Source organism: Talpa occidentalis, unplaced genomic scaffold (assembly GCF_014898055.3).
Source record: "Talpa occidentalis isolate TD23 unplaced genomic scaffold, MPIMG_talOcc4v2.1 talOcc4.8, whole genome shotgun sequence".
NCBI classification, from domain to species: Eukaryota; Metazoa; Chordata; class Mammalia; order Eulipotyphla; family Talpidae; genus Talpa; species Talpa occidentalis.
Window position 1 is genome coordinate 110,586,412 of NW_023605194.1, and position 22,542 is coordinate 110,608,953.

General features: G+C 39.5%; 1 protein-coding gene across 1 annotated transcript in view; it reads right to left on the minus strand.

Moving 5' to 3' along the window:
• Positions 1 to 22,542, minus strand: part of HHIP (hedgehog interacting protein) — a 90,490-nt gene that overhangs the window by 21,947 nt on the left and 46,001 nt on the right. Inside the window, exons 5-11 of the mRNA XM_037497545.2 lie at positions 12,315 to 12,466; positions 11,760 to 11,933; positions 10,905 to 11,048; positions 7,230 to 7,351; positions 4,977 to 5,100; positions 3,923 to 4,053; positions 292 to 373 (exon numbers count right to left, since the gene is read on the minus strand). Coding sequence (XP_037353442.1) covers positions 292 to 373; positions 3,923 to 4,053; positions 4,977 to 5,100; positions 7,230 to 7,351; positions 10,905 to 11,048; positions 11,760 to 11,933; positions 12,315 to 12,466 — 929 coding nt within the window. The remainder of the gene's footprint in view (positions 1 to 291; positions 374 to 3,922; positions 4,054 to 4,976; positions 5,101 to 7,229; positions 7,352 to 10,904; positions 11,049 to 11,759; positions 11,934 to 12,314; positions 12,467 to 22,542) is intronic.

The window sequence follows — 22,542 nt, forward strand, 5'->3', positions numbered from 1 at the left end:
GAGCTGGGGCCACTTCCTCAAGGGTCTGAGGCTTCTGGCTTTTAACTGAGGACACGGAGGCCACAAACACACTGCTGCTCTCTGACGACTAAGAAGGGTGGGCGTTTGGGTGCAGTAAGGTTCTCAGAGACTCTACTGTGGCCAGGTGACTCTCACTGACCTGAGCAGAGGGCCCCCCAGGATGCCACTGGGACAGGGCAGTGCTCACCTGCAGTCATCTATCACTAACTCGCATGCATTCTAACACCACAGGGAATATTACTTGACCGAAAGAAAATAACAAGAGCTCACCTTTTGGGGTCTACAATTTTGTAGAGTTTTCCATTATGAGTCTGGGTCATACTTTTACTACTGGATAGAATGTAAACTTCGCCTGTGAAGAGAGAAAGCAAATTAATTCACAAAATTGCAAGGCTCTACTCCCTATTGCCTAGCAGATATTTTATAGAAATAGATACTGTGTATTTATATTTTCTCTGTCTCTCTGCTTCTCTCTCTCTTTCTGCCTCTCACCCTGTCTCTGCCTTTCTCTTTATTTCATATATATGTATGTTGACCCCTAAACAATGAAGGAGACAGGGGCATCAAACCTACCCCCCCATGCAATCACAGGTCTGTATACAACTTTTTTCTCCCAAAACTTAATTACTAATTGCCCACTGTGGACCAGAAGCCATACTGATAACATCAACAGTCAAGTTCACACGTTTTGAATGGTGAATGTATTCAATAGTATGTTCTGTATTCTTACAATAAAGTAAGCTAGAGGAAATCATAGGGGAGAGAAAATACATTTGCAGTGCTGCGCTGTGTTTCTCCATACTATAAGTTTACAATGTGCTTATAAGAAGATCCTCATGTGAGTGGGCCCATGCCGTTCAAGCCCAGGTTGTTCAAGGGTCAACTGTAAATGTGTATGTACATATGTATGCATATGTGTATATGGATGTATGTGTATGCATGTAGCTGTAACTATCTTTGTGTAGCTGCATTTCTTGCATAAAGATCATGCAAGAGCTGAGCAGTCTAGCCATACACGTGTCTGGATTCTGACCACTTCTCTCTCGAGTCGAAGCCAGTCCTGACAGTGGCTGGGATGCCGCATGCTCTGATCTCAGTTGCATGTTTGCCCTCTCACTCACTTCTCATTGGCCTCGCTGGCCTCTTGGCTTTGAACAGAGGAGTCAGATTCCACTCCCAGGCCTTTCCCGGTTCAGCATCTGCCCCAGGTCTTGTCTCTGGCTCCTGCCTCAGGCTGCTGACTCTCAGCAGAGCTCTGTCTACTCCATTCCCTGCTCAAGTCTGTGCTTAAATGTTATCTGTCCTGACTGTACTGTTTAAATTACACTTTTCCCAACTCCTAAACATCTGTATCCCTCTTTACAACCAGATTTTTCTCCAAAGCACTTATTACCAGTTGACATCCGTAGTTACATATATACCCATATAATACAAATATGTAAATACACACATTTTAAAAAAACATTCATTTTTTTTTTTTTTGGTCCTACTGGAAAATATGAAATTCATGTCTATTTGCCACTGTGTCCCTAACACCTAGGACAGAACTTTACAAAGAACAGGTGCTCAATAAATATTTGTAAGATGAGTGTTGAAGGCAAGTTTTATCTTGACTTATTCTACCCAAATTTGAAAGATTTTGTTGCAAAGTTGAAACTGTTAACTGATAATTTGAGGCAAGATGGAATTAGGGTATTCTGTGCTAATTTTTTAAAAGATTTGTTTATTTATGCATACAAGATCTGGGGTGTAGGCCAGAGGTGTGGATGGTGAGAGGATTCAGCAGAGACAGAGTGGGAAGCAGAACAGGTTGATCTACTGAAATACTGGGGATCGAACTCATGCTGCAGTGGCGATAGCCTGATAGTGCTGAGACTTTAATCCCTGTGCCACCAGGGAGGCCCTTTCTGTGTCAATTTTTAACAATTTAAAGCAAAATAGAATAAAAATTTGGAATGAGAGAGAAGGGGGAGTAGAGCTGGGAGTTGGGGAGAAGGTGGCAGGTAAAGGGAGAAGGAAGACAGAAATCCCAAGCCTCAGTCTCAACTCTGCCTCCCTAATTCTTGGTGCGAGGCTGTGCCCATGATGATGAAATACAGCCTTCTACCCTATTTGAAGAGAATCATTCTGGTTTATTACCACTGCCTCCGTGGAGTTCAGTGTATAGAATGGATCACATGGATAGGGGTTTGTAAGCTGATTTATGACTGTGTATTTATGAGGCTTTAAAATTTACTCAGTACTCATTGATAAAATAGTGTTTGATTTAGTTTATATTTCTCTATTCTACTCTATTATTATATATTAAGCAGAGCCTCCTACTTTCTTCTAAAACAAGCCTAAAACAAGCCTAGAAAAAATATAAATGAAGTGGAAAAGCAAAGGAATTTAAGTGAAAAAATTAATATTTATTTCACCAAGAACTTTAGTTTACTTCACTTAAACCTCACAACAAACCCATCTTGATATTTTAGCTAAAAGCAAATACATAGAAAAAGAGACTCTTGATAACTTTTGATTCAAAAAATACAAGAACTTACTCATTTAAAAATGACTGCTAATTAAAATCAGAGTTTTACATGAAAGCATAATTCAGTGAAAATATACTTATTTTTAATTGTGCATATATATGATGTTGTAGCTTTTGACAGAAGGGCTGTGTGTGCTTTATCTGTTAGTTTACGCCCAATATAGAATTCAGATGGACATTTGGGTATTTTTAACCAACGGTGGTGATGCTGATAGGATGAGTCACTTGTAGTAAAATTGAGAGAAATCAAAATGATTTAGTCACAAGGTCTAAATATTCAGTTCTAACTCTGCCACAAACAAGAAAATCTTAACATTTTAAAATCAGAGTTGCCAATGAGATTTAAATTTCATTACAGAGGATTAAGTGAAAACTGGTGTCTTTCTGGTTCTTTTGAATGGGATAGAAGAATATCAAGGGGAATTAATTTTAAAATGCTTTCAGTGCTATAAAAAGGACAGTTTGGACTTCTCTTATTGAAATCATTGAATTCCTGTAGCTCTGAAATATGTGCTATGCGTTTCAAGAATCTTGAATCTAGCTCAGGTGAATGGCATGGAATTATTCTGATAAATTCTCCTTTGATGTCAGAGAACCTAACCTATGTGTTTAGAGAAAATATTCTGATTTAGGTGGGAAACATACATCTATTTTCTTAATACAAAAATTCATCTCTGAGGCAAAAGGAGGACAGTAACCATATGGGAGGTTGGATGTAGTTCTTGAAATGGAGTCATAATGACAGATCCATGTATTTTATAATTTAAAATCAGTAGAATTTCCATTCTTTGCTTGATCAAATTCCAATTTCTTTGATAACTTGCCAACAAATACATTTTGTGCTATCCGGTAGATCACCAATGAGAAAATAATTTTAATCTGTTGGAAATGTGATCTTGCACAAATTTCATGCCCAGATGGGTAAAAATAATACATTAAAAAAAAGAGAAAATTAGGTGAGATTTAGATTACAATAATTTTTTTACTAACTGCAAGAGACATGGATACGTGGGACGGCTTTCAGATAGGAAATAGGAGCAAATGACTCAGAAGCATCAAAAATATCTGTAGACACTTAAATTTTTCTTTCTTCAGGACTTAAAAATTCTTTTGTTCTTGCCGCCCCCTACCCACCCACTTTCCTGCTTTGCTACTTTTCTATATCTATGGTGGAAATAAGACTTGAAGAGCCCCAGCAAAATGGTTACTGGAAAAGAATCCGTAGCTGGATCACCACCCATGTCTATGGTTGGTCACCTTTGCTGTAGGTTGCATTTCCAAAAGGGGAGGATGAGGGTGTTAGACTTAGTCTTCAGGGCAGAATACCACCTCTGGGTAAGGGAGCAAGAATGGAACTTAATAGAACAGTACCTAATTCATCTTCTCCAAATCCCAGGATGTGGCCTGAAAAGTAACCTCTACAAGAGCCACCGCTGCCCAGACACAGTGGCTTTTCTTGCCATTGCTTGCTCACAGGACTTTGCTGGAGAGTTAAGAAATTCCTACAAAGAAAACATACCAGAAAACAACATTGAAAACATACTTTTGCATTAAAAAAAAACACCACAATAAAATGTTCAGACTAAAACTCAGAATAAATTCTGTGCCACAGACCTGGCTTCTAAAGGGAAAAATAATAGAGCCCATAATGTGTGTGACTGTGAAAACCCATGTGGGGAGAAAGTACTTAAAGATACTATTTTGTTTGGAGGGGGGCACTAAAAGTACCTGAGGATGAGCAAAGCCCTCCCCTTCATCCAGAGAATGAAACTTCCTCTCCAGGACTAGACTCCATGCTGAGCTATTAATCAGAGAGAGGGGCAGGGGGAAGACCATGGAATCAGTACACTTTTCTAGTTCCTTTTAGTGACCAAGCACATCAGCTCTGCCAGATGCCTGCATGTCGGAGACTTGGAAAATGAGACTCTTCATTTGGATTTCACCATAGAGTTTTTTATAATTTCCCACAATGAAATCTCTAAAATTCAGGCCAGAATTTAATTTTGTACTCATCTGCCTATACAGGCAAATTAAGTTCTATTGCTTAATGTCCTAAAAATCTGGCCCAAACAAAAATTCTTAGGCTTTCGAGATAATTACAAAAATATTTATAGAACTCGTGTAAAACAATAGTTTTCAAATTACTCACTGCCATGGTAAATTTATATGAAGGATGAAGGGAAGAGTCTAAATAATATGAAAAGTCCATTTGAAGACTTCTCTTCCCAAGTCTGTTTAAAATGCATCTCCTAGAAAGTTCTTGAAACTCCCATACATAGTGGAACTGAAAATAAATAATAATATTGATATGTGTTCCAGACCTAACCCTACGGGGAGACAAACATCTGAACATTTGGGGCAGCCTGACAACTAATCAATGAATGTATCATTTGATATATCAGATCATGGTATCAAGGAAACCTACCCGTTACGGTCTCCAAACACATAACTTCCATACAGTCTCTCAGACTGGCAGCCTCGGTAAACAAATCCACCAACCAAAGGGCCGTTACTGAATGGCTTGAACTCTAAAAGTGAGGGCTCACTTTCTGGAAAGAAATAAACAGAGCATTAGATCAAATGAGACACGTTGTAAAGAAAGAGCAACGCAGGCCAAGCAACAATTGCTAGAACTATTGACTAATTTGCCAATGTGTTCCAAGATGCACAAGGTAGATCCTTACTATGTATATATTTTGTGAAAATAATTACTCCCATGGCTGAAATAGTATAAAATTTGAAGGGTTCCCATGTACACCTTAATGGAACAAGAATGCTCTGTTAATGCCTTCTGGTATTATAATTGCCAAGACATACCACATTTTCAATGAAATTAGAACTTGGATATATTGGAAATCATGGCAATCTACTTTAAACCAAAATACTTTAAACCAATAACACTTATTTCTTTTTGTAGAAGTGTCTTTTGTAGAAATATCTTCATTTGAACTATTTTAATGTTTTTGTTTAAAGAGTTGTGTGGCTGACGAAACCTATTCCAGCTATTTCTTTTGAATTACATGTGTTGTAATTGTGTATCTCAATATTTCCATGCAAGTCATATACTTGACTGCACATATGCTAATTAGAATGGAAAAGATCTAAGTCAGTTGCAAATTAATCTGAATTATTTACTGTGTGCTTAATGTCAAGTAGGTTACTACCACCAGGCAGTATTTTAGGCAAAAGCATTTGTGGAAAGACTTTACAATTTAAATTTTAATTAATTTAAATTTTAATTAAATTTTATACCCCTCCTCCATGTCCTTATGGTGAATACATTATAAAAATTAGAAAAGATAAGCTCTAAATAACCAGGTCACTGGGAAGCAGCATAATTGACTGATTCAGGCCAGCCTCTCTTTAGTCAGGCTGACTGGGTTCAAATCCAGGTCCTGCTATTTTACATAACAGACACCGAGACTTTCTGTGCCTCAGTTTCTTCATCTGTACATTATGGCCAATAAGAGCGCATGTCACATAGGCTTGCAGTGTAGATGTAACTACAGCACTGGGCATGTAGTTTGTGGGGGGATTTGAGGTTCTTTTTTTAGCTTTATTAAAGTATAATTGACATATAAAACTAAGATATTTAAAATGTATGTGGTGGTCATTTGATATATGTATACTCTGTGAAAGAATTCTGTGGATGTATTTTTAAAACATAAATGTAGGGCTGTCAATATTGTAACCAGCTCCAGCTGAATCCCAATTAATGTGATTATAGAATTTAATATTCAGATATGGTCAGCATTCAAGCTAGTGACTTATTAGATTTTGTTCAAGCCACATTATTCTTTGGTTTGGCTTTTAGAAGATGCATATACACACACACATACTACCTAAAATTAAAAAAAGTAAAATAACTGGCTACCACGTGAACTAACACAGCTGCCTCATTTCTCATGCTAAATAAATATCTCTGTTGAATGAGTAAATAGAAAAAGCAGTCAATTTAATAATCCTAATCTATTATGTTCCCTGAATCAAAATAACATTTGATATATTGCTTCCTCTAAAAAAGAGTAAATACTAAAACATTGAAAGATATTAAGTATTCTAGACCTCATTATTATCCAATTTTACATCTTTCAATATGTATCTCCAGATATTCTAGTAATCATATTATTAAAAATAATATCTAAATGTCTCATTTCTATGACTAGAGTAATATGTTTTTACAAGTTATTACTTTGTTTTCTCTAAAATAAACACCGGAAAAAATTACATTCTTCTTTGAAACACATAATTTTCCTATTTGCTGAGACTAGCAAGTTGAGTATTGGGAAATTTCTTGTCTTTAACACTTGGTTTTTCCCCTGTATATAAGAGATTAAGACAAGTTCTCCCTTATATATAACATAAATGGATGTTATTCATCATGATTCACAGATGAACAAAATATAAACTGCTAACTTTTGAAGATCCATTAAATTTTTTGGACCTACAGAGCACCATTCAATTCCTGGGAAAGGTAATTAACTAAATGGAACCCCCAGGGCTTGTAAGAATCACTGGATCTTTCAAAAGTGAGCAGTTTGCTCGCCTGCCACTGTTCAGTGTTTTTATGCTCTCCTAAACACTCCTTTTACAGACCATTTTTTCCTCTTCAATTAATATACTTAAATAAAACAAAACTGCAATTAAAGCAGAAATCAACAAATTAAGCTTTCCTTACCATAGTCTTTTCCCTTTATTATCTGTAGGATTCTGGCTGATGATCTGTTCTTTCCATTGGAGTCTGAACAGAGTATTGTTAGGTTGATGTTTATATCGGTGGGATGTCGGTCCACAGCACATCTACATAACAGAAGGGGAGACACTCAATATCTCCTACCTGGGGATCTTCCAAGGTCAGAAATGGGGATTCCTAACATAGGAACCCTTTGTGGGGTGGCAAGGGATCCTATGGGCTACTGAGTTCAGATGATCTACAAGCTGCTACAGGGAACATGCTGAGGTGTTTGTTGACTCTGCTGAAGCCTAATGACTCTGGAATGTATTTCTCAATTTGTCTTGGTTTCTTCCTCAATTAGGAAAGTGCACACTGACTTAAAACATTTGTTATTCTATTGTTAAGGAACAGTGTATGTATAACATACTGGTAAAATATATGGAATAAGAATCAGCAGCAATATCAACTCACATCAACAACACACAAGTAGTCTTACTTATATTATCAGCTTTGTGTTTTGTGCATGGAATCATTATGGCTAAGGCTCAGATTGCTCTAACAAAGGAGAATAAAGCTGCCCCCTCCCCAGCCAAGGAGTTCTTTTACATTGACGCTGATTTCACTTTGTGTTTACCCCCAAGGCGGGGCCAGAATGTTTCTGTGAATTAGGCCATTGACTATCAACTCTGTGAGGACAGCAACTGCCTCCAACTTTTTTTTTTTTTAAAGATTTATTTTTTATTTTTATTTATTTATTTATTTATTTAATTTATTTATACAAGCACTGGGTACAGTCAGAAGTGCGGGAGGGTGAGAGAATTCACCAGAGCCAGAGCAGGGAGCAGAGCAGGCAGAAGGACCGAAGTACACTGCTGAGGGGAGCAGCGGGCGGCAGGAGAGGTCTGCACGCCATGTGGGACCCTCCTCCAGTGGCTGGGGAGCAGCCGGGGATCGAACCAGCACTGCAGAGGCTGCGGGCAGCTTCGCAACCCTGTGCTCAACCGCTGTGCCACCGGGGAGGCCCGCTTCCAACTTCTTGATCACTGTATTTCTGTTACCTAGTTCGAAGTCAGCAGTATAAAGGGAGCTCAATATTGTTGAATGCCAAATCAACTATTGACTGATCGTGCAGAATTGGGGTGGGGTGGGGATGAAATTGAATAATGAAATTTTTGAAGTTCTCACTAATGTGGGAAACAGTCTTGCATTGTTTTTAGGTTTCTCAACCTTGGCATTACTGACATTTGAGGACAGATAATTCTTTGTTGGGTTGGGGAGGGCAGTGTGGACTTTGTCCTGAGCACCATAGGATGTTTAGCAGAATCTCTGGTCCCTAGATGTCAGTAGTAGGATCCCCTCCTCCTACATTGTGAAAATCAAACAAGTTTCTAGACATTGCCAAATATCCTCTGGGGGAAAAATCATCCCATTGAGAATCACTGTTTTAGTCCAATCAAATATATTAATGACTTAAAAACCCAACCCAGCCCAACCCAACCCAACCCAACCCTTGAGGTTATTAAATAAATTAAAAAAGAAAAAGGAAATCTGAGAGTAGATTCTGGGGCTTAAGAGACATTAAGAGTGATATTTAGCAATTATTTAAACAAGAAGGAAACAAAAAACTTGGCTCCACATGATTCCATTCATAATGGGGAAACGCTAAGCCTGACCTGCCAAGGATGGGTTAGTTGTTCTGTGACAACAGTCCCCTTATTGTCCTCTTTTATTCAATGATTCACAGAATACAATGCCTGGCAGGGACGATGACACAGGCATGCTCTGATTTCAGGAGAACTAAATCCACGCAGGATGAGAACATGTTTCTGTGCTATTTTTTGAAGATGGAGAAACGATGAGCAAAAAAATTTGATCTGTTTCTAATAAGAAAGAGTAAATCTAGAAGGAAAGGCCCAGTCCCCCAAAGATGGAGTTGCTGGGAGCATGAGGTTGAATTCTGGCTGGAAACCAGCTTTCCTGAGAACCATCGGACTCTTTAGTTTCTTATGTAAAATGGAGGCCGATGAGTGAGACTTATCTTTGCGATGCTATCATGATGGATACAGGTCATTGGGCATTTGTCCAAGTCCACAGAATATGTACCAAGAGGGAACCTTATGGAAAGTGTGATTTTGGTGATAGTGATAGGTCAGTGTAGGCTCATAGATTTTAACAAATGGATCGCTTGGTAGGGGATGCAGATAACAGAGAGGGTGCTCTGGCATGGGGACAGGAGGCACATGGGGACATTGTATCTTCTGCTCCATTGTGCTGTGAACTTAAAAATCGTTCTGAAAATGAAAGTCTTTAAAAATAAAGGGAGAGTGCCTGATCCAGCTACTCGAGGGAACTGCTGAGAGGCATAAAGAGACAGTGTGTGCAAGACACTCTGTTCAGTACTCTGCACCAGGGCGCTTAATACAAGCTTTCCTTTTAGCCAGTAATTATTTTAGCTTCCTTTTGGCTTGATTTTTTTAAAAAAGATTTATTTATTTATGCTTATAAGAACTGGGGTATAGGCCAGAGGTGGGGGGTGAACGGATTCACCAGAGACAGAGTGGGGAGCAGAACTGGCAGATTGACTGAAATACACTGCTGAGGGGAGCAGAGGGAGAGACAGGAGAGGTCTGCCGCACCATGTGGATAGCTCCCTGGCCAGCGGTCGAACTGCTACAGTAGTTGCAGATAGCTTCATAGTGCTGACGCTTAACCCCTTGCTCCACCAGAGAGGTCCCTGTTTCGGCTTGAGTAAGCCTTCCTCTGCTTGAGTACTCTTGGAGGGATGCGAGTTTTTCCTTTAGGCCCCGCTGCCTGTAGGAGGCAGGACCACAGCTCAGGCATCCTGCCATCATCAGGTCTGTAAAGGAGCTAGCACCGTGTTTTTGCACCAAGGGTCCAGGAACCCAGGGGAGGCTGCACCAAAGCACCAGTGGGATTGCAGTGACTCAGGCTGCAGGACTTCCAAGTACTGCTTTGTGGTGCTGCAAGTCTCGAGCTAGAGGAATGGAATGTGACAGCTTCCTCCACATCCTGAACCCACCTTCCCTCTTCCATGTTGCACAGATTTTAAGATCTGATGAGAAGCCAAAAAGGAAATGAACTGTAGACTCGGACTTTGATGGAGGGGAGATGAAGGGCATGAGGGATTATAAAAATAAAAAGTTTGAGAAATACTCACCTTGCACATAGTGAACACTCAATAAACATTACATAGCAATAATAACTTCGCTAGTAAGTGAATGAATGTGGCCACGTGTCCCCTTGTCTGTGTAACAGACTGCAGATTGGATGCAGGCTTCATCACAGAATTGCTACATGCATTTTTGATGTGTACCTGGAATTTCTCTCTCTGTTCCTTTCAGCATTCCTTCCTTGATAGTTCACTATGGTCACGATGAATTCCTTTTCTACTTCTTGTTTTTATGTAAAAAATGTCAATATTTAGCTCAACTCCTTACAAACTGATACTGGTCTAACCTGATACTGATATTTTCCTGGTCTAAGCTGCCTTCTTCATCTGCTTCCCCCAGACAGGAGAAAGGGTGATGGGATAGCGAGTTGGGGTGATTTTAGAGGCACATCCTCTTGCCGCTTTTTGTGGGGTGGCTCTCTTTCCTACCCAGCCCCCTGGCTACCCAGCTGGCTTTAAAGCAGCCAGGTCCAAGGCCGTGTTCTCACCTGCCTGGATCATGGAGGCCGTGGGCAAACACCTCGGGGGGCTGATTGGTGCTGTTGAAGTGCGGGTTGCTCCTTGGGATGGAGTAAGGCACGTTGCACGTGTCCGCGTCCACATCCAGCCGAAGCACCGAGCCTGTGAAGTCACTGAGAAATGGCCGGGCCACATGAGTGTCCAGTCTTGGGACACCGTTCCCCCCAGCAACGCTCAGGAAGCGAAGTCAAGGTACAGCTCCTGGCTGACGACTCGAATGAGAAGCGCGTGGCTTTCTGCACCTGATCTTTATTCCTTCTCCAATCCATGTATTTTCTGCCCCCCCAAAAGCTCCCCGGGGCCAGCATTTGCAGGCCTCAGGGGGTGCTTGCTTCTCCCACCCTGCCTATCAGAATGGCACCCCTACAATCCGTGCTGGGACAGCAGCCTAGCAACTTTCAAAAAGAATGCATTAGTCTAATACTGGATTCCAATTCATCTGATAATACAGACAAGGATAACAAATGTTATGTCACCAAGGTGCTGTAATTCAATGGCAGTTTTTTTTTTTTAGTGGCGGTGACATTCGTTTCCAACACTGTCTGTGATTGAGAGGCTCCGGATCCCACCTCCCCAGAGGCATGTCACCACCACGGCGCCCACAGGCCCCACCCTGGCCCTCCGTGCCCCTGCTCCTGCCTCCCCTTCCACCCTCCCCTCGTGGTTCTTACTGGTTTGGTTTTGTGTGACCCTTTGTTTCTCTGTATCCCACATATAACTGACATCATCCGGTATTTGTCAAGGACAGTTCTAAACTCACTAGCTCTGACCCTTTTTCTTGGCATTTATAGCATGTTCATACCAAAAGGAACCGGTTGTTTTACCTCAGCCCATCCATCTCTTCCATGTCATCCAGCGTGATCATGCCGTCACCAAGGATGATGTAGAGGAAGCCGTCGGGGCCGAAGAGCAGCTGTCCCCCCAAGTGCTTCCTGTGCAGCTCAGCTACTTCAAGAAATACCCTGGCCGTCCTCAGATCCACTTGATGAGGGTTTTTTCTGTATTGTGGGGTGGAAACAACACAGGATTGTTAAAGAAGCAGAAGCCCTCACCAGCAAGGCGACAGACACAGACAGGGAGCAGATGCCCGGCTGGCCGGTGAGGGAACACAGCCTTGACGAGCAGTTCCTAAAAATTACTGGGAAAACTGTGCTCTGTTCTAAGTTTCAGAAGTAGCATTTAAGTAGAAAGATGATTGAGGAAAAGTGCCAGAGCGTTCATTTTGCTCAGTTCTCCAGGCTGTAAGCGAGACGTAGATTGTTGTTTAATTATTACCATCTTATGGCTAATTACGTGTAACTCCTACACGAAAAATTATGAAGAGATAATGGGAAAATAAGACGAAAACACATCCCTGCCTGGGTGCCGCTCAGGGGTACCTGGAGACGGTGTACTCCACCACTCGAAGAATGTGGTCGTGGGGGCCGATCGCCCACCGTTCCTGGTTGGTGGTGTAAGACACATACAGCTTTCCATTTTTCTTGTAATTGGGATGGAATGCAAGGCTTAACAGTCCTCTTTCATCTCCTCCCTGCAGTCAAATGAAAAACACAAAGAATCGTGAAGTTAATTATGTTCTTTATTGTGCTTCCACTGGAACCCCGAAAGAGTCTCTTTCTTTCTTCTGGATAATCTTTGCCCAAACTCTTTTCTTTTCTTCCTTGCCTACTGCACAAAAAAGGATTATAAAACATTTCACTTTGTGGTACTCTTGAAGGGTTAGAACAAGACAATTGTCTTGTGGTTATCTACGCGCAGGACTCTTACAGCACTTTTGTCGAGTGATTTGTGCATGTAATCTTGGGAAGCTAGGAAGACAAGTTTAAGTGCGGTGAAGAATTCTTTGCTGGGTTACTAGGTTGCTGTAGTTCATAGAAGACAAATAAAAAGGTTCATAATCAGCAGTCACTTCTAATTCAAGTCTCCAAAACCTAAAACACAGTGTGGGCTGCCAACTCCCACTGTCTTGGCAATATGTTTAGAAAACAGTTCAATTGCTTGTGTAATATGTAAACCTTTGTTTTACCCTGGAGGCATCGACATCAGTTGTCACGACGATGGTGGTCTTTCATCACAGCTAGGTAATAAGCAGCCTGGGCCTATCTACATAGAAGTGATGTATTTTTACATGTATCCCTGCCCTGCGTAGTTTTTCCTTATAGAAGGATGGAGACCTGGGAGAAGAGCTAAAAGCCAGGGCCAAGATGGGGGTGGGAGGGAGCAAAACTAGGAGGAATAGGAGATACTGAAAAATAAAAGAAAAACCCGAAACAACTTTCTTTTGTTATTACATGAATGTCAAGGATTGTGTACATTAGCCATGCCAAATGCTGTACCAATTAAAATATCATCATGTTCTTAAATAGAAAGGCATTTTATCTTTATTTTCTGCTAATTCAGCTTGATGAAATTCAATATGGTCTTAACATTTGTTTTATCCCACAAGTAGTCTTGGAATTTCTATAATGAAATCAAAGTGTCTAAATTTATCTCGATCAGAGAGCAAAGTTCATATTCAGCGGCCAGGGAGCATTTCCTGTGTAGTCTGATGAGTTAGTCACAATGGTGAAAAGCAAGACGCAGAGATTAAATGCTGCAGTTGCATCTGGTACATCATCCTATATCCGCCGTTTCATTAAACATCACAGCATCTACTAGGGCAAAAAGCTCTAAGTTCCTCCTCAGAAGTGTTAGAGGAGAAAAAAAATCTCTAATGCTGCAACCTCTTTGCAAGGTTGTGCTCGGTAATGAAGCCCCTCGTGCTTTTGTCCCCCAGGACAGCATGTGCTTAGCATTATTTGTAGTTGTTATTCTGTATGGATTTGAGAATTTATAAAGTTTTAGGCATCAAAGTTCACTTTTAATAAGCACAGTCTGATTTATTTCCCAGATTAGAGGAAAACTGCTTTCAGATATGTACTATTCATATAAACATCCAAACTTCAACAGTATATAAATGATAAAGTGCATGCAAATATCCCAGAATTACCAAATCAGTATTCAAATGTCAAAGGAGTCAACCACTTCATCTGCATATCACCATAGGCTTAAATTTAATCAAAAGAATCACCTCATGGAAGGGCAGGACTGATGACTAGGATCTATGAACGCGCCTGGTTTTTGGATTCTCTTGCTATGATGATTTTAATATTGATGTGATGTGACGGCTCTAGGATTTTCCACTGAGCAAATATCTCTTGCCTATCTCGTGAGACACAGAGAGCTGGGATGTGTCACTAAGATTCGATTGTAGAAAAACATTGCATATTTAGACCTCCTTGTGGGATGTATAAGGAAGCCTAGGGGTGGGATTTAGTTTGTGATTAATTCCTCTTCTGAATATATTTCCCTCTAAAGCTGGGAGCGCAGAGTAAGTAAGGCATGCCCACTTCACAAATGTTTGTGTTCATCTATAAGAAGCTTTGGTTGAAAGTAGTTCTTTTGTAGTTTTTAATCGAATCATTTGGAACACAATTTGAGTTGGATAGCAACATGGTTTCAAACCATGCTGGTTGCCTTTCAGGAATTAAGAATGTAGAATGCAGGCACTGTAGACAGATGGGAAAAGAGATTTAAACAAATCCTCAATAGGAGATAATCTTTCATTTTGGAGATTCACCTATCGCATAATGAATCTGGGGTCATCCTTGACATTTATTAATGTGCCGAATATAAAAACAGAATGAGATATATGAGTGAAAGGAACTATATCAAAAGAGCCACCTAAAAAATGTCAGTAATTCTGAATTTGTCAGGTTATAGGATTTACATCTGATGAATCGTTTTGTGTGATTTCATAATTGTTTAGTTCACTTCCAAATGCAAATGCAAAGTGGTGTTCTGGTTGATCTAGAAATGACTAATTATTTTTTACTCATTTCAGAGAACTATTTTCCTAAGAAGCTTTAAAAAAAAGTATTAAGTAAGTACCTTGAGTGTATCTCAAAATTAGTTTAAATGATATAACACAACTCCTAAAGATTCAGGGATATCAGGAAGGAGGGATACACTCCGGAGGTCAGGAAACTGGCCTGATGGGTTTTGTTTGGCTCAGATAAATTTCCAGAGTTATGTTGTCTCTTTGTAGTGTGTTACTGATCAATCATGATTTACCTCTCACATGCAAACCTATCCTTGAGATCTGAGTTATTTCTCAAGATTTCATGGAGAAGTAGGTGGATTGGCCATGAAAGGTTAACTTTGGACCAGGGCCAGTGGAGGCATAGCACAGGAAATCCCACCAGACATTTGAGGCCCCCAAGCCTCCTGAGATTGCTCCAGGATATTGGTCCAGCCTGAGAACCCAGTGTTGGTGTGTGGAGGCAGGACTGGCTGTTGACCAACCCTCCCTGCTCCTGCTCTTCCATTCTTAGTCCCCTCTAACCAGGTTGGGCTCCATGTCCACAGCCTCCTTCTATTGATCACAGCCTAAGCACTGCCTCCTTTCCTTTCCCTGTTTCAGCCTCTGATCTCCAGCTTCAGAGGCTCTGCAGAAAACCCTTATGCTAACATTACTGACTCCCTTCTTCCTTCCTATCCTCTCCCCTCTTTGTGTGTAGCTTTATAGAATTAAAATCATGGACTCTTAGAAATGTCAAATGATTGAACTGTTTCTAGTGTGCATCTGGGGAGAAAGACTCTCCAGTGATTATTAGTTGAGCCAAACTGGTTGAAAGGGAGAAAAACACATGAATAGAATGGCGAATGGAAGTCGTGGTCCAGGGAGCCACGTCTTTCAAAGACATGGATTTCTAACATTAGACTTTTGAAAGCTGTTAATCCCATGTGGAAAGCAGTGATTTGTCCAATTAATCATATTACACTTTGTACTCATTATTAATATTCTTTGTGTTCATGTTGTGCTTCTGGGAATGTACATCACTGCTAGAAGCAAATGGACCACAAGTCATTTACAAACAACATTTTAGGGTTTGCTCTGTTTGGCTAATTTGTTCTCTCTGTCTCTGTCTGTTTCTGTGTCTGCCTCTGTCTCTCTGTCTCTGTCTCTGTCTTTCTCTCTTGCATTAGCTCATTGACCAATGCCCTACCTACCGTGAGACCTTCCCTTCTCCTCTCATCAACCTCCTAATTCTCCGAAGCCCCACACCAGACACAAATCACTGCTCAAAATCAAGTGGCTGCATGATTTGAAAATGTTTCCCTTTACACTTTGGAACCTTGGGATAGGCCCAGGCTTCAGCGTTAATCAGAAACCCTCCTGAGGTACTTTGTAAATTAAGTTCACAGTGTGCCACTATAGTTCCCACTTGGCTCTCAGGAGTAATTTCACAGGCTGACAGCAGAGACCAAACCCCCAAACAGAGAGCACTGATGACTTTAGTGTAAGTGCAAGGTCAGATCTAGTCTTAGAGTTTTGGAATAAACTCTTCTCTGGGTGAACAGATGAAAATTAACCAATCTACAAAGAATACTCCTTTTCTTTGAAGAATACCAAGTAGCTATGCAGAAGAGAGGCAATCAGGGCATGATTATAGCAGAAAGCATTTTTTTCTTTTTCAGAGAAATTGTGGAATATTATTTGAAAGTCTTTTATTGTGATACTGTTTGAAAGAAAACATTCTCTTCATACTTTCAATGTGGTTAAGATTATTTTTTTTCTGATTCCTGGCTTCTTTAAAATTTGCCTTAATTTCTTTCAAGGAATGTCAACTTGCAGATTTTAGGGAACAGAACTGGGCAGCACTGAATGGGATTCATCGTTTCTTTTAGTGGCCTATGGGGCAAGTCACTGGCATCAAGTTCAGGAGGCTGGAAATGGTCCTATGGTCTTGAGAAAACAATGAGATATAAATTAAATAATGCAGTGCTATGTTCAAGATCTCCCTTGTTCAAAAACAAGTTTGTATTTCACATTCATTCAACAAATATTTATTGAGTGTATTCTATGTGTTAGGTGTTATGACTGGCACAAGGGATAAGATGATCAACAAGAACTAAACAGGGCTTATACAGGAAGCAGTTGGAAAGGCAAGTGTTCGGTGTTTCTTCCCCACTATACATCTTCATGATGCTCATGTGGGCCATGCAAGGGGTTAAACAATGCTACGTTATTAGAAACATGCATGATCCAAAAAATGAATAATAAATAGAGTAACAATGCACTCTAGATAACTAGAGGCTAGTGTATTAACACCTAAGGTTTCTCTCTTATTTTGTTTTGACCATGTTTTGAAAGGCCATGTGGAGCATTATTTTCTTCAGAACTCCTGGAAAAACACTGCTTTGCAATAGTTCTAAAAGTCTCAGAAAAGGAGTCAATCCCTGAAGGTCCTGAGTTAACTTATGGGAGGAACTGCATGGGTTGGTTCTGTGCTAAAATGATAAATATATTTAGGCTTTGTCCCTAGTTTCTGGCACAGAGCTAAAATCACTGGACTTTCCAGAACAATAGGAGAGTCTTTTGTTATTTCTCCTGAGCCCCTGTCAAACTTACTTGAGTTTATGCTAATGAGTGACTCTTAGCGAGCCCCAGAGAGCCGCAGAATGGGGGCCAGGAGCCAGAGGTATGAGAAAATGTGATAGGAAGATTGGAATGTTTAGTCCCTCTGTGCCCCTTCCTCCCACTTACACAGGAAACTTCCAGGAGGAGAGAGGGGCTGGAGGTTGAGCTCAGTCACTAATGGCCAGGACTCAATCAATATGCGTATCAAAGCTTCCACAACAACAGAGTTTAGAGAACGTCTGGCTTGCTCAACATTTTGAGGTGCTGGGAGGGTGGGGTGTCCAAATCTCTGTGCTTACTTTAGTAAATATGAAATTTAATTCCATTTGACAATATAAGATGTATATAAAATAAAACATGAACATACATACATAAAATGTTGTGACTAAGATCACCCCTTAGCTTGCCCTATGCATCTCTTCCATTTGGTTGTTTAGTTATGGTATGTAAAGTACTTTCCTGAGTTCTGTGAGTCTTTCTAGAGAATTATTGAGTCTGTGGGAACCTCTGAATTTGTAGTCAACAGTAGAACTATGGGTATCCTAGACATCCTATTTGTAGTCTTGTGGGGGTAGTTGATCCCTTAATTTGTGGGGCCTAGGCTAACTCTCAATAGTTAGAGTCAAAATTAAATTGAATCATTTGACACACAATTGGTGTCAAAGAATTGGTTGGTGTGAGAAGAAAAATTCATTTGGGGTCACAAAATACCCCATGTAAAAACCCTACGAAGTTCCTTAATGTATTTCCTTTTAGGAAGAAAGAGGAGGTCATGATCAGCTCTACCAATGCCATTGAAGTCAAAGAACACATGGTATAATTTGGTAGTCTCCCTTTATACAAATCTTACTTGGAACTTCACATTTTTATAAAATGTTTTGTATCATTTTGTTAATTACTCTTTTGGTTTGATCGTACCTCTCTTGATCTCTGAGGATAAAATCAGCACCAATACACTAAAGACCTACTCCGTCAACTTCCAGCGAGGTTGGAAGCTGTTAGAAGGCACCCAGCCATCCAGGTTTTTAGGAAGTGTCTCATGGGGTATATAATTTCTGGTGCATAGCAAAAGGCTCATATCTTATCTGTTTTTAGAGACTGTACACCTTATTTTCTAAAGGTAGCAAATGCAAAGGCAGTCTAGAAGATTCCAAATGGAAGGAGGACACATATTCTAGGTAGATGCCATCCACCTGAAAGTCTACTGGCTTTCTCCAACAGTTCTCTTGCACATTTTTTTCAAACATAAACAAACTGCTCTGGGTTTGGGTTACAGTCTACACAAGGAGAAGATGTTAGAAATGGTTATTTTTTTAAGAATATAGATTCCCAGTGGCTTCTTATCCTATATATGGATGATCTTTTGACATCTGGCACCCATGGGGAAAGTGTATATACATATCAGTTATATACTTAAAAACTATTGTAGTCACAGTATTTTATGTATCTATGTTCATGTTTTATATAAACCTTGTATTATCAAATGGAATTAAATTTCATGCTCACTGAAATAACATTGCATTATAACACAAGTTTCAGGTATGAGCCATAGAAAATCAACATGTTACATTATGTTAATAATGTATAAAATGTATATACATTAGTACATATTGTGTATAGTATATTATAGTGGCATGCACAACATATGTAACACATACTGTACATACTACATTAAGCTCACATAATCAACCCAACTTTATTCTTCACTTTGCTGTGTCCTCTTTGTCCTGAGTTATCTACTCCCTCACCCACTCCGCCCTTCCTCTTCCCTTCTGGACTGAACTGTGATATTTATAAAAAATTTTTAATATGCTACCCAAGGAATCCAATGTGGTAACAGAGAATATCTTGAACACTAGGGACTATTTGGCCTAATATATGTCAAATGTTAATAATATTTATGTTATTCCAAAGTTCAGTTCACCAAAACATTGTCTTCAAAGAACAAAATACTTCAATAAAATCAAACTGTGTGAAACATCTATTTGAAGTAATCTAAAGTAACAAAATAATAAAACAAGAGAAAGAATAAACTCTTCCCCCAAATAAAATCCTACCGCTAAACACTTCAGAAGAAGGAAAATGTACAAAAATGTTGGTAACACTTAGAGAAAGAGAAGTTCTTTTGCTCCATCTAGGCGACATGAAAATAAGTTACAGGTTCAACAAAATCATAAGAATATCCATGAGAATTAAAAACGAGTAACAATGACAATTTTAAAAAGCTTTGTAACTACACTAGACTCTTCTATGACAAGCTACAGGTTTAATACCTATTGTACCTTAGATTTTAAAATGTAAATATTTCTAGATTGAACTATAAAAGTGCAAAAATATTGGGCTACAACATTGTTAGAGCAAAATGTAAGACACATAAACTAGCAACTAGATGAATTTACTAGGCTGTAAGCTTCTTGAACCAAAGACTTGATCTTGGTATGTCTGGTGTCTTACAAAAGATCCCATCTATAGTGGAACCTGGTACCATGTATTGAGCTTTTACTATGTGCCAGAAACTATGCTAAGTAAATTGCAAGCATTTTTTTGTTTGTTTGTTTTAAACTTTATCACAACTTTAGAGTGTAATGCTATTTTATTATTTTTATTTTCTGAATAAGGCCTCAGAAGGGTAGCAGCTTTAAGCAGCTTGCTCAAAATGCAAACTATCATGTGATACTGTTCCACCACATATTTCTAATTGAAGAAATGAACACGTAATGAATATGTTGCATTGCATGCCCTCATCAGCACCCATGGTCACGAAGCAGGACTCAAATAGTCTAAATGAGCTCTCCAGAGCTCCACAAGGGGGATAAACTAAAGCTTCGATCTCAATTATTTTAACACAGTTAACTTAGGTTTTAAAACAATATTGTGCTGGTAAACCCACTATTTAGGAAAAGAAAAATGTCTTGACTTGTTTACATTCTGTGATGTAAATATCTCACCAATCATGGCCCATTTCAAGCTGGTGACTTGATGTCACTGACGTGGTTGTTGAGAGACGAGACGAGTCAGCTGTCAAACGTTCATATTTCTATTCTCCTGACTGCTTTCTCTCCCTCCCTTATTATTGTGTTCTGTTCTTTTCCCTCCTGCTCTAAAATTCTATCACAACTGTTCCTTCGTTTCAAGGTGAAGCATCTAAATCTTTTTGTAAATTAAACAGGGGGGGTTAAATAATTAAATCATTCATTAAACATGATAGAAAAGGTATTTCTTTGTTTTTTTTTTTTTTTTTAGATAAAACATACATAAAATCTAGTAGCCCACCCAAAACAGAGCAGAACACACCACAATCCTTTCAAGGAGTCTGTTGGGTTACTTAATGGGGAAGAGGCCAATTAAAAGTGCTTGGTAAATAGCTTTCCTTCCTCTTGTGAGGTCACACAGATCATCAAAGGAAGCAGTGAATGTAAAATCATTTCATAAATTCCAATGTGCTATTTGAATTGAAAATAGTTATTTATGACAGTGGGCAAATTCAGTTGACCCATACAATAATAAGATTTTGGGAGTGTGATTTTAAATGTAACCCTATATTTCTTTTTTAGAGCCGGGGTACAGGCCCTATGTGCAGGAGGGTGAGAGGATCCATGAGAGACAGAGTGGGGAACAGAACAGGCAGACTGACAAAATACACTGCTGAGGCGAGCAGCGGGTGAGACAGGAGAGGTCTGCTGCGCCATGTGGGTTGCTCCGCGGCTGGCGGGCATTGAACCAGCACTGCAGAAGCTGCAGACAGCTTCACAGCGCTGCGCTCAACTGCCTGCGCCACCAGGGAGGCCCGTAACCCTACATTTTAATTAAAATGTTGTGGAATGCATTTAAATGATGTAGACACTTTTATCTTGCTGCCTACCATTCAAAGAACTTTTGGACTTCAGAAAATTGCAGCATGGAAAGGCACAGTGACGCAGCTAGCGCCAGGCTTACCCCGTAGTATTTCTTCAGGAGAGTTAGATGGTATGTGTTTACCACTGCCTCATTACTGAATATTTGCAAGGTTGGGGTAATCTGGATTTTCATTAAGATTTGAAACAGACCTGCTTGGCCATAGTCTGCATGTTCCAAGCTTAAATATAATTCTTTAGCAAACAAAGAAAAGAAATAGGAGAAACAAATCAACCCCTATGTTTGTGTATGGTGTAATAATATGGTAATTCTTCCCCACCAAAAACAAATGGCAAAAATGCACTTCCAAGATTTATGATAGAAAAATATGCATTCTTGATATTGGCAAATGACTGAGAATTACTGCAGAGTGATGTTGACTAATGTAATACATATTTATATTTTAGAAGTATGCAATTTAGATTCAAATTTGAATATCCAATTATAAACTAAGGAAGAAGATAAGACTATTCAAGAACTAAGAGAGCATACCACAGTGATGGAAAAATAGATCCTGGGCCTCACTGGTGGCCTAGGGGTTCAGTCTCAGTGCTATCACCTCTATGGCCTGAGTTCAATCTCCGGCCAGGGAGCTAACCCACATGGCCCAGCCTGTCTCACCCACTGCTCCCCTCAGCAGTGTATTTCAGTAGATCTGCCTGTTCTGCTACCCACTCTGGTGATTCCTCTCACTACCCCCCACACCTCTGGCCTGCACCCCAGTTCTTCTATGCAAAAATAAATAAAATCTTAATATATATACAGATCCTCAAAAACTAGGTGAAGAAAGAATATATTTGTTTATGTTGGGCAGTTTTCATTTTTCCCTCTCTCACTTTCTCAAGAATTTCCTTCTTAGGATCATGCTTAAAGTACAAATATTTAAAAAAAAAAAATCACATTGGCAAATATTGGCCAAACTTGTTGGAAAAGCAGATAATTCCTTTGGAACAAGGAAGTAATTTAGAAAACACACTAACCTCTTCAAATCCCATCATATATTTTACTTAACAAGTAAAAAGGTATCTTACTGTTTTGTAACTTAGAAATATTCTTCTTAGAAAGACTTGGTCTATAGTGAAGTAAAATAATTTTTCATAGTTTACTAATAAAGATTGTATAGATATAAAGACTATAGACTTGTATAACAATGAAAGTCAAAATTTTATTAAATTATTAGGAGTATTACGTTATTAGATTGAAAACTAGTGAAATAAAATTGACTTCACTGGCCATCTGTAAAGCTAAAA